Consider the following 14,486-nt stretch of genomic DNA (forward strand, 5'->3'; position numbering starts at 1 on the left):
CTAACTGGCTAGAAGCCAGCTAAATCAACACTGGACATGATTTTCTAGCATCAGTTAGAGGTCTGTTAATCCCAGGATAGGTTATCTCATCCATGGTGCTGGCAGCTCAATTGGAACAGGATGTAATATATTGCATGTAGCAAATCAGAGGTTAATAGGCATGTAATCCAGCAATGGTAGACAATTGCTGCAGGTTAAAGAAAACGTACATACAAGTCGTTCCACTGTTGAAGAATTTGTTTGGCCTTCAATTTAATTAACACGGGGATCTGAAATGCACGATGGCAGGTACTATGGAAACAGCATGAGCACAGATTATCTCAGTACTCTTCAATTACATATTTAAATTGAAACTCAGATTTCATCTCATAACCGCGATTGAATCCGGTCAAGTAATTCCTACTTAATTATGGAGTTGCTTGAATTACTGTCATAAATAGGCTTGTAGATCTGGTAGCAGCAACTTGTTCACTCAAAGGATAAATTTCAAAGATAAATCCATGAGTCGCGAGAAAGCACCACTGTCCATCCAACCAGCATTCACTGCTGCACTGTTCTTAAACAGAATTATCTCATCAGTAGGGTTTTAGTTGTTAAGTATTTAGATAAACCGGCAGTCTTGGACCTCCGCTTCTCAAAGATTTATTTGTGATTGTTACATTGCTTTAAGACGATTAAAAAGTCAATCTATCTTAGCATTCCCTTCTTTTAACCCTTTTAGTAGTAGAACAAATGTGAGAGAAAGGGAACGTCATCTTGTTTCCATATATGAACAACAGATCTAGGGAATGGTATAAAAATTTAGCCTAAGCACTTACAGTACTATAAACAAAATCTGTAGCATAGAAGCAAAGGCTAAAAAGTTTTTTTTTGTCATGGAGTGTGAGCATTGCTGGCAATGCAAGATGTTCTCAAGGGTCAGGAGCAATGCAGCCGCATGGAGGGCAGAAAGTGGTCACCCAGGACTTGCGTTGTTCTCTGACCTCAGAGAGTGCTGTTAGGAAGGGAGTTCCAGGATTTTGACCCAGCAACAGTGAAGGAACAGCGATGTAGTTCCAAGTCAGGATGGTGTGCGGCTTGGTAGGGAACTTGCAGGTGGTGATGTTCCCAGGCATTTGCTGCCCTTGTCTTTCTAGATGGTAGAGGTTGCACATTTGGAAGGTGCTGTCTAAGGAGCCTTGGTAGGTTGCTGCAGTGCATCTTGTAGATAATACACACTGCTGTCACGGTGCGTCGGCAGTGAAGGGAGTGAATGTTGGTTACTAGTAATAAAGATGGCACTGCTCAATTTGACACACAAGAAACGAACTGAATTCCAACCACCACCCCTCCCCACCTCACCCTTCAATGGCCGCGATCACTGCCTCCATACTCTGCCTCCAATAGTACTTCGTTCCCTCCTGCCTCTGTTCTCTGCTCCCTCCTGCGATCGTCGCTTCTGTTCCCTGCTCCATCCCACAATCACCACTTCGGTTCCCTACTTCCTCCTGCGATTGCTGCCTCTGTTCCCTGCTCCCTCCTGCGATCGCTGCCTCTGTTCCCTGCTTCCTCCTGCGATCGCCGCCTCTGTTCCCTGCTCCCTCCTGCAATCGCCGCCTCTGTTCCCTGCTCCCTCCTGCAATCGCTGCCTCTGTTCCCTGCTCCCCCCTGCGATCGCTGCCTCTGTTCCCTGCTCCCTCCTTCAATCGCCGACTCAATCGCCGCAGTTTCCCACTCCCGCCTTCTCGCCACTCCATCGCGCTGCTCCCGACTGCTCACCACTCCATCCTGCAGTTCTCACCAAGGCCCGTCTGCTTGCTGTTCCCTTCTGCTGCTTGCTCCTCGCCTCGCCACTGATAGAAGTGGGGGGTGGGGGCGAGCGAGCTGTTGCATCGAGGCGGGAATGAAGCAATGGGATGGAGCAGGGAGTAGTCTCAAGCAGGCAGGCGCGGGAGAGAATGGCTGGATGGAGCAGGAAGAGAAGCGGCAATTGAGGAGCCGACTGCAGGAAGGAGCGGGGTACTGTTGGAGGAAATGGTAGTGGCGATCGTGGCCATTGAGCATTAAAGTAACACTCAACGTCATTACGTCAGACGTTATTATGTGGTGATGTTGACGCACGCATGTACAGACCCATACTGGCAAACTGGAAAACGTTCGGATGCATTGATGACATCAACAATCTCTCTGAGCATGCTCTGCGTTGTCAGGAACACTGTTTTTTGAAAACTGAAGCAATAAATGAAGATAGCTAGGAATCTTTCTTTCCCTTTTTCTCTGTCATTTTTCACTTTTCCTTCGCTTATTTCACCATTTTAAAAGGTTATAGAACATAAAACAAAAGTTTTCTAAACTTAAAAAGGGACTGTGCATGTCTGTGAGAAAAAGAAAACACACTTGACATAAATTCTGCCAAATAAAATTTGTTATTTTTTTAAATTATTTAAAGAAAACCAACTGAGTCTAGGAAGTATATAAAAATCAGTCCAGTTGCTGAAATTATAATGATGTATCTTGAGAAATTAGGAACACTGCACATACTTGGCCAGGAGATCCAATGTCAGTTTATAGGCACAGCTCTGGCAAAATGTCCAGCCTTTTGGGAAAGGTGGAAACCATGTAAAAACTTGGGCATTGAAAGACACAAGGGAGTTCAGTGGACAATATTAATCATGATGTAGTGAAATGTTTAATTTTTGATTTAAAAGAAATGTTTAAATCCTTATTTTAGATATTAGAAATTTCAGTTGAGAAAATGGATGAAAAAAATCAGAAAGCATTTTGGCCGCTTTACAGATTGTGCAATCTCAAGAGTACTTAATATTGTCATTTTATATTGAAAGTTATGTGACATAATAACTTTTAACATTAATCATACCTATCTGAGCACCTTCAACAAGAGTAACAAATACTGCAGGTAGTTAATGTATTTCCAATGACATGTACACTTGATGTACCAAATTTAATATATAATCAATTATAGGTGGATCAGAAAGTTCCAGCATATTTCAGTTCATAGCAGCAGTCATCTAATTTGTGACAGTTCATTTAAAATGTTTAATTGGGAAGTACTGTCATAACCTTCTTTCCTGTTTTTTCCATAATACCTGTTTGCTGCCCATGTCATCCGTATGTTTACCTGTGTTAATCAAATTGAAAGCAAACAAGTTCTTAAACAGTGGAGGGGCCTTTTGGTGCACAACTTCTTTTATCAGTTGAGACTATCTACAAATGCTGGATTGCACGCCTATTAACTGCTGAGGTGCTACAAGCAATTTATTTCATCCTGCTGTAATTGGGCTGCCAGTATATTCATGGATGAGATAACTTGTCCAGCGGTAGCATGTTTCTTATCTGATGCTAGGAAACCATGTCCAATATTGACATGGCTGTGGTTATGATGCAATAACTTTGATCTTCATGCTTTCTGCATTCATCTAAACTTTGATCATTGATATCTAAAGTTTTGATTCCTGCACTGCATGGCTTTAAACCAGGGATGCCAAGCTATGAGCAATGGGCCACAAACAATGTGCACTCCTTGGCTATTTGGCACACAAAGCCCAAGCAACTTGGTTCTATTTACAATCACATTTCTTACTTGTAGGGTTTATTTTGTTGCAATTGTATGGGTCTGGAGGTTTGGAAAGTACTTTCCCATACTGGTGAAAAGTCCTAAATCAGAACACCATGATTTGCTACTATCAGCAGCTTCAGGTATTTGCAAATTAATGGCAACAATGACAAAGTTTATATGTGACTGCAAGGCTCTGTGGTATCCATCCAAATGGCCCATGAATGTCAAAAGCTTGGGCACACCTCTGAACGTGCAAATTAAACACTTCCTTTGGATGAGATGTTAAACCGAGGCTCTGTCTACGACATCAGGTAGACACAAAAGACCCCATAGCACTATTTGGGTGAAGAGTAGGGGAGTTATCCCTCAAACTAGGCAAATAGGCAAAGTCCAGAACAGTGCAAAGCCTGTTGGAAAGAGCTGTTTGTCAGGGTTGCTAGTTCAGGTCTGTGGGATAGAGGGGGAGCGTGAGGTACTTGTCTCAAATTGATTTGCCCGAACTAAGTCCGCAATTGTTTTTTCCCAATAAGGCTACCTTACACACTTGTGTCTATCACCTCCCCCTCTGTTCAAAAAGTGCTCAGAGCTGTTCGTGATTCAGCTATTATAGGAACTCATAAGATGCCAACTGAGATTCTCTCAAAGAATGTCAATAATTATTTCAAAAGTTTCCAGCCTGACCGAATCAGATTATATCCCCAGTACTTATTTTGCAATGTTTAAAATCAGTACAATAGTCAGGATTGTCATATTGCTCCTGTAGAAGTGAGAGGGACCTACTTAAAGACAAGGCAGTGAAGTAGGTTCTAGTACTATTTTTGTCCAAATGTCTAGCTTTACCTTGAACCATTCAGAATAGCTGATGAAAACTGCTGGTCCCTCCAGTGCAGCTTGGCGTGCAAGCAGGAACGCAGTGATTATACTCTCCAACTCGTAATTCTCAAAGGAATTTATCAGCAACCTAGCCAGCAGTTCTGGAAAGACATGAGAAATTGTTGCACATTGAAAATCTGACCTGATAAAATTAATCATTAGTAATTAACCTACTTGCTTCTTGCTACTGTGGGACATTTGAATCTTTTAGCCACTAAAATATGCCGTTCAGTTCTCTTCCTGAGATTCAAGGCACAGTGCGGACAGGACCTCAACTGATGACATCAAAACAGCAATTTCATCTGACTCGCCCATAACAAGGGAGTCTCTTCACTAAATACAAAATGCAGTGGTCTCACGAAAAGAGAAGTCGCCAACCAACTGATCACCCTCTCCATAGAAAGAGGCATGGAATAAGAGTAGTTAAAAGAGATTAGGGAAGAAAGAAGAAAGGTGTGCATGTACATAGCTCATTTCACAACCTCAGGATTAAAGCCTGGCTCCTCGACCTGAACCCGACTAGATCCGACTACATGTGTCGGGTTCGGGTCGGGCTGGACACTGCTTCCGGGAAGTCACGGGATCAGGCTTACCCATGATTCCCACAACTCCAGCTGCAGGAATAGCCTGCTGCTGAAACAGATGAAGGATATTCGTGTCGGGTGGAGAGCAAAAAAATTTAAAGGGCTCGGGCTCATGTCGGGTTGGCTGTGGTCGGGTCGGGTTTTAATTTTATTCCCAAGCCAAGCTTTACTCAGGATGTCCCAAAGCACTTTACAGCAAATTATGTACTTTTGAAGTATAATCACTGTTGTAATATAGGAACCATGGCAGCCAATTTGCACACAATAAGCTCCCACAAAAGCACTGTGGGTGTAACTACCCCACATGGACTGCAGCGGTTCAAGAAGGCAGCTTACCACTATCTTCTCAAGGACAATTAGGGATGCGCAATAAATGCTGGCCGAGCCAGTGACACCCACATCCCATAAATGAATTTAAAAAAAGCTGTGTCATGAAAACCCCAACCTGCCAAGAAAGAGGCACATTAATTTCACTATATGAACATTAATATTAAACTGTTGCTGGAGTGAAGAAATGACTTATTTAAAGAGATCACCAGACATTTGGCTGGAGGGTATTTGCATACGAAGTGCTTGGAGAGACAAAGCAACTACTCCCTGGTCCAATTAACCCAAATGGATTTTGATCACTAGGCATTGAAGGTGTAAGAAAGCTCACATTCCAGTGTTTGCTTAGATGGAGAATCCACAAACGCAGGAGTGGTTAAACCAGCTGGTCACATGACTAACCTGCTGGCCGAGGCCTTTTGAACCACACACAGGACAGTTTGAAGACAGACTGCAGATTGTAACTGAACCTGGAACAAGACAGCCTCTCTCCTGGCTGGCCCTCTCTCGCTTTCTAGACCCACTAAAGTCGCTTAAATCTCAAGAGAGAAAAGACTCCTACATCAAAACAAGTTAAAGCACGCACTGGGCTCCAACGAGCAGCAAGATTTACCGGCAACCAAAGACTCCACATTTAACTCAAAGGACTGTAATTACAACCCAGCTATTGCCTCAAACTTTCCCCCTTTATTCTTTCTACTTTTCCTGTGTGTGTGTGTGTGTGTGTGTGTGTGTGTGTGTTTATCGCGTATGCATGCTAGCATAGTCGCGTCGCATATTCAGTCGTTAACCGAATTAGAGTTTAAGATTAATAAACTTCCACCTTTCTTGTTTAAATCTAAGAAAACCTGTCTGATTTGATTTCTTTGCCTTGCAATTGGAAAACAGTGAACAAGGATTCACTGCGGGGGGAGCTAAAAACAGGGTGTTTTAAAATTAAATCCCATTACAGTTAAACCAGGCAAAGGCTGAGAGGGAACCCCAAGTCCTCTTTCTCACCTGATCGTAACAGCTGCCTGACATGTTGCAGACAGTGATGTTTGTGTTGGTGAGCCTACATTTGCACATGTACTGCACCACCGACAGGTTGCGTTGTCAGCAAACACAGCCTTTCAAAAAGCAGTTAAATTTTGAAGTCAACTAATTATCTCCATTTGACAGTTAGAAGAGGTCAATGCTAATCACCTATACACAAGGAAGAAAATTAAGGGGGAAAGCATCAGAGAAGAGAAAGTGACAGGAAGAGAAGAGAAAGTGACAGGAACAGAAGAGAAAGAGCAACACAAATAGAGACACACAAAGTAATAACTACATTCTCTGACTTAACATATGCAACGCCACAAGAGATTGACCAATAATACATCAAAAACCTCAGGTTGGTAACCTCAATGCCCCAGCTTATTGAACACAAAATAGGCATCATTGAAATAAAGTGACTGTTCTTATTTCCTCTTGGGCTGGTTCGCTGTAACCTCTAAAAAAAAAAATTCTCCAAAAAATACTTGTTCCTTTTTGCTCCAAACCTCTCAGCCTGTTTAAAGAAAAAGCATAGCTGACACACATACCACTTCCTCAGTCTAATCATGAGCAAGGCCAGGGAAGATACACAGGTATGATGTAATATGTTGTAACGTGTAAAACCAATTTATGTCACCAGCCCCTTATCCAAGCCAATTTTATACCTTTCAAATGTTTCTGGGTCTGTGGTTGGCAGACCAACAGTGTGGAAGCACAGGATAGTACATTCTGCCAGTTAACCTCGTGAGTCTCCAGGACTTGCCGAAAATGAGTAATCAGCTCCTCTGCGCTGAATAGTATGAACAGCTGCACAGAGAGATGAGACAAATAAAGCATATTATTAATCTAAAAAGATTAAAACGTAGTTTAAGAAGTCAAGGAAAATTTCAATTTTACAAGAGTTCATAGCACTGGGAAAGGAGTGGTGGGGGGGTTGTTGCGGTGCAGGGAAAAAGAAATGGAATATGTATTAGAAAATAGAAAAAAGGGAAGTTTCAGATGCAGTCCATGATATATTGTAACCAGACAACTAAACATGCTGATTACTGCAGCCTTGCCAGGTTTCGGGAGCACTGGAGGATTAAAGATACTGAACTAGTTTGTGCAGTCATGTGGCAATGCACTGGTAAGCAATTGGCCACTGTACAGCTAAGGAGAAAAACAAATTCAATGGGAGCAGTAATGTAAATGCAAAAGACAGAGGAAAAGAATTAAGAGACGACCGATTTATTTTTCAGCCGTGACAGTTATTCCAATTAACCCTCTTGATGTAATGGAAGTAGTGGACTTCATTACTCACACCAGATCTAAAAAAACAGCAATAGCGAATGTAAAAATAAGGATAAGTCAATACTGGCTCAGATTTTCTGCATCATTTTGACCTGAATTAATCCCAGACTTTGATTTGAACACAAATCTAAAACACTGAAATTACTGAGGCAGAGCCTTCACTGCAGGTTAAAGATTTGGCTCAAAGATTTCACTCACTACAACTTTTTCTCCAAGATCAGTACCTGTCACAAAAATACTAAAGTGGGCCTAGTGCCTCAGGCCTGCCGTACGGCCCAGTCTAAATTAAACTGACCAAGTTTAGGTCCATTTTGACTTTTAATCCAGCATTATTATTAATTTAAGATTTTTTTAAAAACCCGTTTTAAATTCAGGATCAAGAAATTCCATAATATATTGTTAATGCTTTCTCTTTTGGCACATTTGACTGCACAGAAGTGCTGCTCCTCGCGTCCCTCTCCCAAAAACAACTGGAATTTGCAAGCAGAATCATATCATCACAGTTGTGCACATGGGGTCGGTCTATTTGTCTCTAATCTGTTCACTGAAATATAATGCCAATAGATCATCACCTACAATAAATTGGATATCAATGTAGTGTTTAATATATGATTTTGCTGCTAAGGTGGAGCTCTGTGTAAGGTCATAAAGTCTAAATGTGTCGAGTTTTGTGATTTTTTGACTTTTTTTTTTAAAAAGAGGAAGGATTTAGAAAAAAATTACTTTAAAGAGTTGTACTTTATAGCAACATCTATTCACAGTTTTTGTTTTAAAAAAGGGTACCAAGATGGAAAGCAAATAAAATGATGAGCTAAACTTGGAAATTGTTTTCCCAAAGTCTGTAAATAATACGCAATTTGTTAGCATATCTCAGCAGTCAATAAACCTCTCATGCTCACATGTCAGTGGTTCCTGGTCCCAGGTGCTTGCTGAGCATTGTCTGGGATAAGTTCTACCCTCTGGCAGTGAACTGAAGGAGATAAAAGGCGGAGGCACTGGTCGTCAATCAGGTTTGGAAAAAAACCCAGAAAGCTACAAGGGCAAACTTTCACCAGGGACACAAGGATAGAATTTAGGAGGGCAGTTAAGTTATTTTGCTTCAGCCGTTCAAGCCTGCTGTACCATTCAGTATGATCATGGCTGATCTACTACCCCAATTTCCCACCCTATCTCCAAATTCCTTAATTCACTTGGTACCCAAAAATCTATTGAACTCGGTCTTGAATATCAATGACTAAGAATCCACAGCTCTCTGGGGTAAATAATTCCAAAGATTCATAACCTTTTGAGCAAAGAAATTTCTCCTCATCTCAGTCCTAAATGGCCGACCCCTTATTCTGAGACTGCAATCCCGAGTTCTAGACTTCCCAGCCAGGGGAAAAATCCTCCTAGCATCTACCCTGTCAAGCCCCTTAATAATTTAAAATGTTTCAATGAAATCACCTCTCATTCTTCTAAACTCCAAGGAATATAGGCCTAGTATGCTCAATCTCTCCTCAAAGGGCAATTCCCACATCCCAGGAGTTAGCCTGGTTGGAGCAGAGCTTTAGTCAGTACCCTGGAATGTTTAGTTCCTAACTTTGGTCACCATACAACCACATTTCTGTAACGGCTACTAGATCCAACCCATTTATTTCTGTTTGTGCCATTAACTTGTCTACCTTGTTAAAAATGCTTCATGCATTCAGATAAAGTGCCTTTAATTTCAATTGATATTAACAGATTTGGCCTTATCCATTGATACGCTATTACCATCAAACCTTTTGTCTCTTCCTGTCACACTCTGCTCATCTTTACCCAAAACACTGCACTGCTCAGTGGCCTTGAAGTTTCTCTTTAGATTTATAAATTTCCCCTCACTTGAACCCCAGTGCATTGTTTTGTATTATTACTCAAAGACAAGTTATACTGATTTAATTAATCATAACTCTTTCTTTATATGCTCACATATTGTGAAATAAAACAGCTTGATGAATTTCTATCTGGCCCCGTGTTACCATTCAAAAGGTTTGGAGACATGTGGCGTCATGGGCAAAAGACATGACTATCAGGTTCAGGTCAAAGGAGTTCTATTCTTAGACCCCCGAGTTATGCTATCACGTGAGCAGTGAGTCTTCTACAACTTGTCAGCAGGTCCTACACCCCTTACAGGAGCACTTGGCACCATTGATATCAAGAAGGGATCACCAGCAGACCTGAATTTATAAAATAACTACAAGTCAAAAAATTAGCCTGGGATCATTCAGAGTTCAATTGTTAGTCAGTAAATTTTGCAGAATGGAATGCGTTCATTAGTTTTAGGTTGCACTTTAGCAATGCTTTGTGAGACTTGGAGTAATGTCAAGCACACTAAAGTAATTTTTTAACTATATGAAATATCTCTATAATGTATTCTTTATCTATAAGTGTTGATCATACATATAAAATATCAATTATGTTGAAATGGCAAAAGACAATTACCTTTCAAATTATATTAACAAACTTTATAAAATCAGCATATTTTGAGGAAGGGAGTTAAATGAACAGTCGTGTGTTCCGAGCCCCAAGTCTCGGGGTAAACTGTCAATAAAACAGCACTCTTTAGTTGTGAGACTTTAATTTAGTGAAAAATGTAATCAAACATTTGTTCCAAGAAAGAGCAAAACAACAATGTGTTTCACTAAATTGAAATCACTCAACTAGAGAGTGACAATTGTGGAGAATTCAGTCAGCATAGACTTGAGATTCTATCCCTATTATGAATGCTGGACTTTATAACATGATTATGTTTTAACTACTGTGATTTTTAATGTAGTGTAATGATGGAGTCAGAGTAGTCATGTCATCTCATCAATTCTGCTGAAAAACAAGACAGGAATCTTTGTTACCAGGACAACAAAGATCCCAGATCCAAGACCCCTTTGAAAAGCAGAAGGCAAAGATGTAAAACCTGAGGAACAATGGGTTTTAGCCTCTCAAACTTTCAGATCGTAAACAAGGAGTCAGTGACTTTGAGAATGTAAATAAATGGCAGCTGCTAACACCTGGAAACAACAGAAAGCCTGGGTGACTCTGCTGTAACCAGACTTATGGGTTCTGCATTTTGGAAAAAGACAATTGGCTGTTGATTTTTGATTCGAGATAAATTCAACAGATTTTCAGAAAGCAAACAGGCTGTAAGGAAGATCAGCGGTGGCAGAGAGGGTGGGGGGGGGGGGGGGGACGCGGTGGGGAAACACCTGCTATCAGAAGACTGATACAGTGAAAGGCTGCAAAGACCTGAATCAGTTTTAAAGTTGAAGTTTGTGGAGAAGTAAAAGACGGACTGGACTACCACAGATCACCTTATTCATGGACGTCTGGTCGAAAGTGCTCAAAGAAGTGAGCAAAGAGGCCATCAACTTTGAGAAAGATCTGGGAGATCCAACCCATTGCAACTGGTAGGAGTTTGGGACTTAAACATAAAAGGAGGACAGTGCAACGTCTAAGCATGGTGTGAGGTTCTTCCAAGTGTTTTAATAAGTGAATAAAATACCTTTCCCTGTAATTTGAGGTATTAGCAACTTTAAAAATAGCAATTTAGTTAATGGGGATTTCTTTTAGCTTAGTTGTTATAATAAAAGTCTTAAAATGTAAAATCTTATTGTGTGATTCTTTAATTTGGTCTGGGGAGTTCATATCACGTATTTTAATAACATTAACGGTCTCACCAAGATCGTAACAGTCACAACAGTACCAGAACGTATTCTTCCTTAAGGTTTTCTTCTCATATGACCAAAGGAATGCCTCACAATTGAAAGACTATTTAATTCGTGCATTGAAATAAATGCAGTTGCTTAGAAATGTAATTATATTTCATATCAGTCAATTACCTTTCTGTATAAGGTTATTAGAATGGGCTTTGTTTTGGAAAAGCACCACTCTCCCTGCATGCGAATGGCATCAGATGCTGTGAAGAGAAGAAAATATGTTAAAATTATATACAATATTTTCTCCCGATTGAATTGTTATTTCTATTCAATCTTTTTAGGACATTAAGCAAGGAGCCCAGGAAAAGACTGCAGGCTTTTTTCATAATTTCTCTATAGACGCAAAAGAAGAAGAGGCCTTCAATCAACTAAGCTTTTGCGATAATCAGACAAGTGACTCAAGATCTTGTGACATTGTACCATCAATACAGTCACCGGGTTAAGAACAGCAGAAACATGTGGTCACCAGAATTTATTCTGCACTCCTTTTAATGGCCCTTTTCTTCCTTTTAGTTTTCTTTTGAAGGCGATGACTCTGGCTTAGGTACATAGTATACAGCTGCTGACAGTCCTCTGTGGATTTCTCAGTCAGATTCCCATTCTTTATACATTAGCTAAATGCTAAGTGGTATTGGGCTATTCACCTCAGGTAGCGTCACAAAGGAGTTTGTTTCTATCCTGTCTGGCACCCAAATACATATTACCAGAAGTTACCGCATAGCATTCGAAAGAGACGGCGGTGCGCTGTGAAAGCGGCGGTCTTCCGACACGGAGGTGCCACCGCACAGACCCCGCGATATTACGTGCGGGGGCTGATTTTAAATGGAGGGGTGGAGCGGCCGCCCCAATAATGTAGAGGGCGAGGCTGCTGCTTCCCTCGCAATGGCGTCCAGCGCCACCGCGCAGGCACCATTTTTAAAGTGCTTCAAGCCCTTCAGGATATATTTACATTTTTTAAAAGGTGCCGATGAGCTTTAAAAAATTAATAAACGTTTAATGTAACACTGAATCCCGTATCCCATCCTCCACTGAGTCCGAAACACAAATTGACTATCCTCCCAAAAATACCCTTTTTGAATTTCTGAACTTTCTCCCTTGATCTTCAGTATCTTTGACCCTCAACCCCTTCCCACCATTCCCACATCCAATTGGAACAGTTTTCCCCGCTACCACCACCCCCCCCGCCCCCAACCGTCCTGATAATTGTATTCCTCGCCCCCTCCCCACCGGTGTCTGGTTTCGGAACTCCAACGGACGGCTGCTTGGCCGTAAAATCACCATGGCACAGCCACCAGCGGCAGGAAAGTTCATTTGCATTTTAATGTGGCTCATTTCAATATTTTAACGACGGCCTCGCCACATGGCGGTGGGGAGCCCACACCGAGGCCTCGCCGCCACCGCCAATATCTGGCGGGGCTTTCTCAGCATCGTGAGTCATGGAGGGCCATTCCTGCTAGCATTTTACAGGCCTCCCCACCACAACCCAAGGCGGCGAAGGGCTGGTAAAATTCAGCCCAGTGTATCTGATTGACTGTTTCAGTAAGTGGGAAAATTTAATATGTTGTGACCTGTGGAGAAGTGGGACTGAATTAACAGTGCACTCCTCCCACCTCGGACGTAACACTAATCAATTAAATTGCACAAGAGAATTAAAAAAATTACACAGTATAGATTATGATCAATTTGAATATTATTTAACTTATTCTATTTTGTGCATTTTAAACTATTTTTGCTACAGTTAGTGTTACGACCAATGCAGGAATAATGCACTGTTCATTCACTCCACAGGTCATAGCATATCAAATAAAGTTTCCCACCTACCAAAGAATAGCCAAAACAAACACAGTATTCTTCCCCCAGAATAAAGCACCCCAAACTAAAGGCCTGCTACCCAACACGAACCCGACGACATATGTCTCTATGACATCATCACGCTCATGCTACAGCTTCCTACAGATTCAGAGTCGCAAGGTAGGTAAAGGGAACATTCCGGTGGTCGGGTCGGGTCAGGTTGGGCATGGGGGGAAAAAAAAAAAAAAAAAAATCGAGGGAACGGTTGTGGACTGATGTGCTTCTGTTGGGTTTGGGTTTTTTTTTCGTGACCTGAGCAGGCCTTTACCCCAAACCAGGTTTCTTTAAACAACAACAACATCATTAACTATTAGAAAATAAATAATAGGTCTTAACTACAACGAGATAAATCTAGACATGAAAAAATCCCTTAATCTTCAGGCACACACACATACATTCAAAAAGAAACCAGTTAACCGGGGGAAAGAATTTTTGAGACACTGTTTCTTAGGAACAGAAGGAATAATAAAAATAATTAAGGTCGTGTTCTGGTCGGATGTTTTCGGTATGGCGAGGTGTCCCAGAGTCGAATAGTCAGATGCCACTCAAAGTCTCTCCAGGCGAAGTTGATGAACAGTCTGTAATGGGTAGGTGTTCACGGCAATTAAACTGCAGCGGGAGTCACATAGGTCTTCCATCAGCGGTGTAGCATCAGGTCTGCTTGGAGTTTTGAAGCAGCAGTCGAGCAATAGAAGAATTCTTCATATTTCAGGATTTCTTAGCACACAGGAGGCAGCAGGAATCTCACTGGATGCAGAAATTAATCAGAAACTGGAGGCAACAGGTATCTGCTACCTTTCAAATGCAGAATTTCTTTTCAAGAGATGAGAGTCTCCTTTACCGGGAGAGGTAGCACTTTTCTTGGTCTTTTCTCTCATGCTACTGGCAGGTCAAGCAAAGATTTCAAATGCCTGCCCTTTGTCCAATTCACAGGCTTTTTAAAGGGTCCAAAGTGAAAAAAAGAATATTCCTGAACATGGTCACATGTCCAGACACAGGTTCAAAAGCAGCTCTGAAGAAAGGTCAAACCCCTGCGGTTTCCTTGAAACTGCCGACTTTCCTGTCCTTTTACAAGTTTAACTTACTTTCAAAACACCCATAAAGTTCAACTCTTGTTCTGAACTGCCTTTCAAAACATTGTAGGAATTCCAATTATGTTGCAGGTGTCTTTCACTGTGCAAAATCCCTTTATTCAGTTTCTTTTGGAAACACACAGAAGTCCAAGATTTTAGTACAAAACTAAAACCTTTTGTGACAGTG

The 14,486-nt window shown here is 41.4% G+C and overlaps 1 protein-coding gene across 4 annotated transcripts in view; it reads right to left on the reverse strand.

The window, feature by feature from the left end:
* LOC137378842 (Fanconi anemia group A protein-like) overlaps positions 1-14,486 on the reverse strand; it is an 89,114-nt gene that overhangs the window by 50,466 nt on the left and 24,162 nt on the right. For all 4 annotated transcript variants that reach the window (XM_068049269.1, XM_068049268.1, XM_068049267.1 and 1 more), the window contains 3 exons: positions 11,499-11,575; positions 7,023-7,164; positions 4,397-4,530 (listed from right to left, as the gene is read on the reverse strand). In XM_068049269.1, the coding sequence (XP_067905370.1) occupies positions 4,397-4,530; positions 7,023-7,164; positions 11,499-11,575 (353 nt within the window). The remainder of the gene's footprint in view (positions 1-4,396; positions 4,531-7,022; positions 7,165-11,498; positions 11,576-14,486) is intronic.

Source organism: Heterodontus francisci, chromosome 17 (genome assembly GCF_036365525.1).
Source record: "Heterodontus francisci isolate sHetFra1 chromosome 17, sHetFra1.hap1, whole genome shotgun sequence".
NCBI classification, from domain to species: domain Eukaryota; kingdom Metazoa; phylum Chordata; class Chondrichthyes; order Heterodontiformes; family Heterodontidae; genus Heterodontus; species Heterodontus francisci.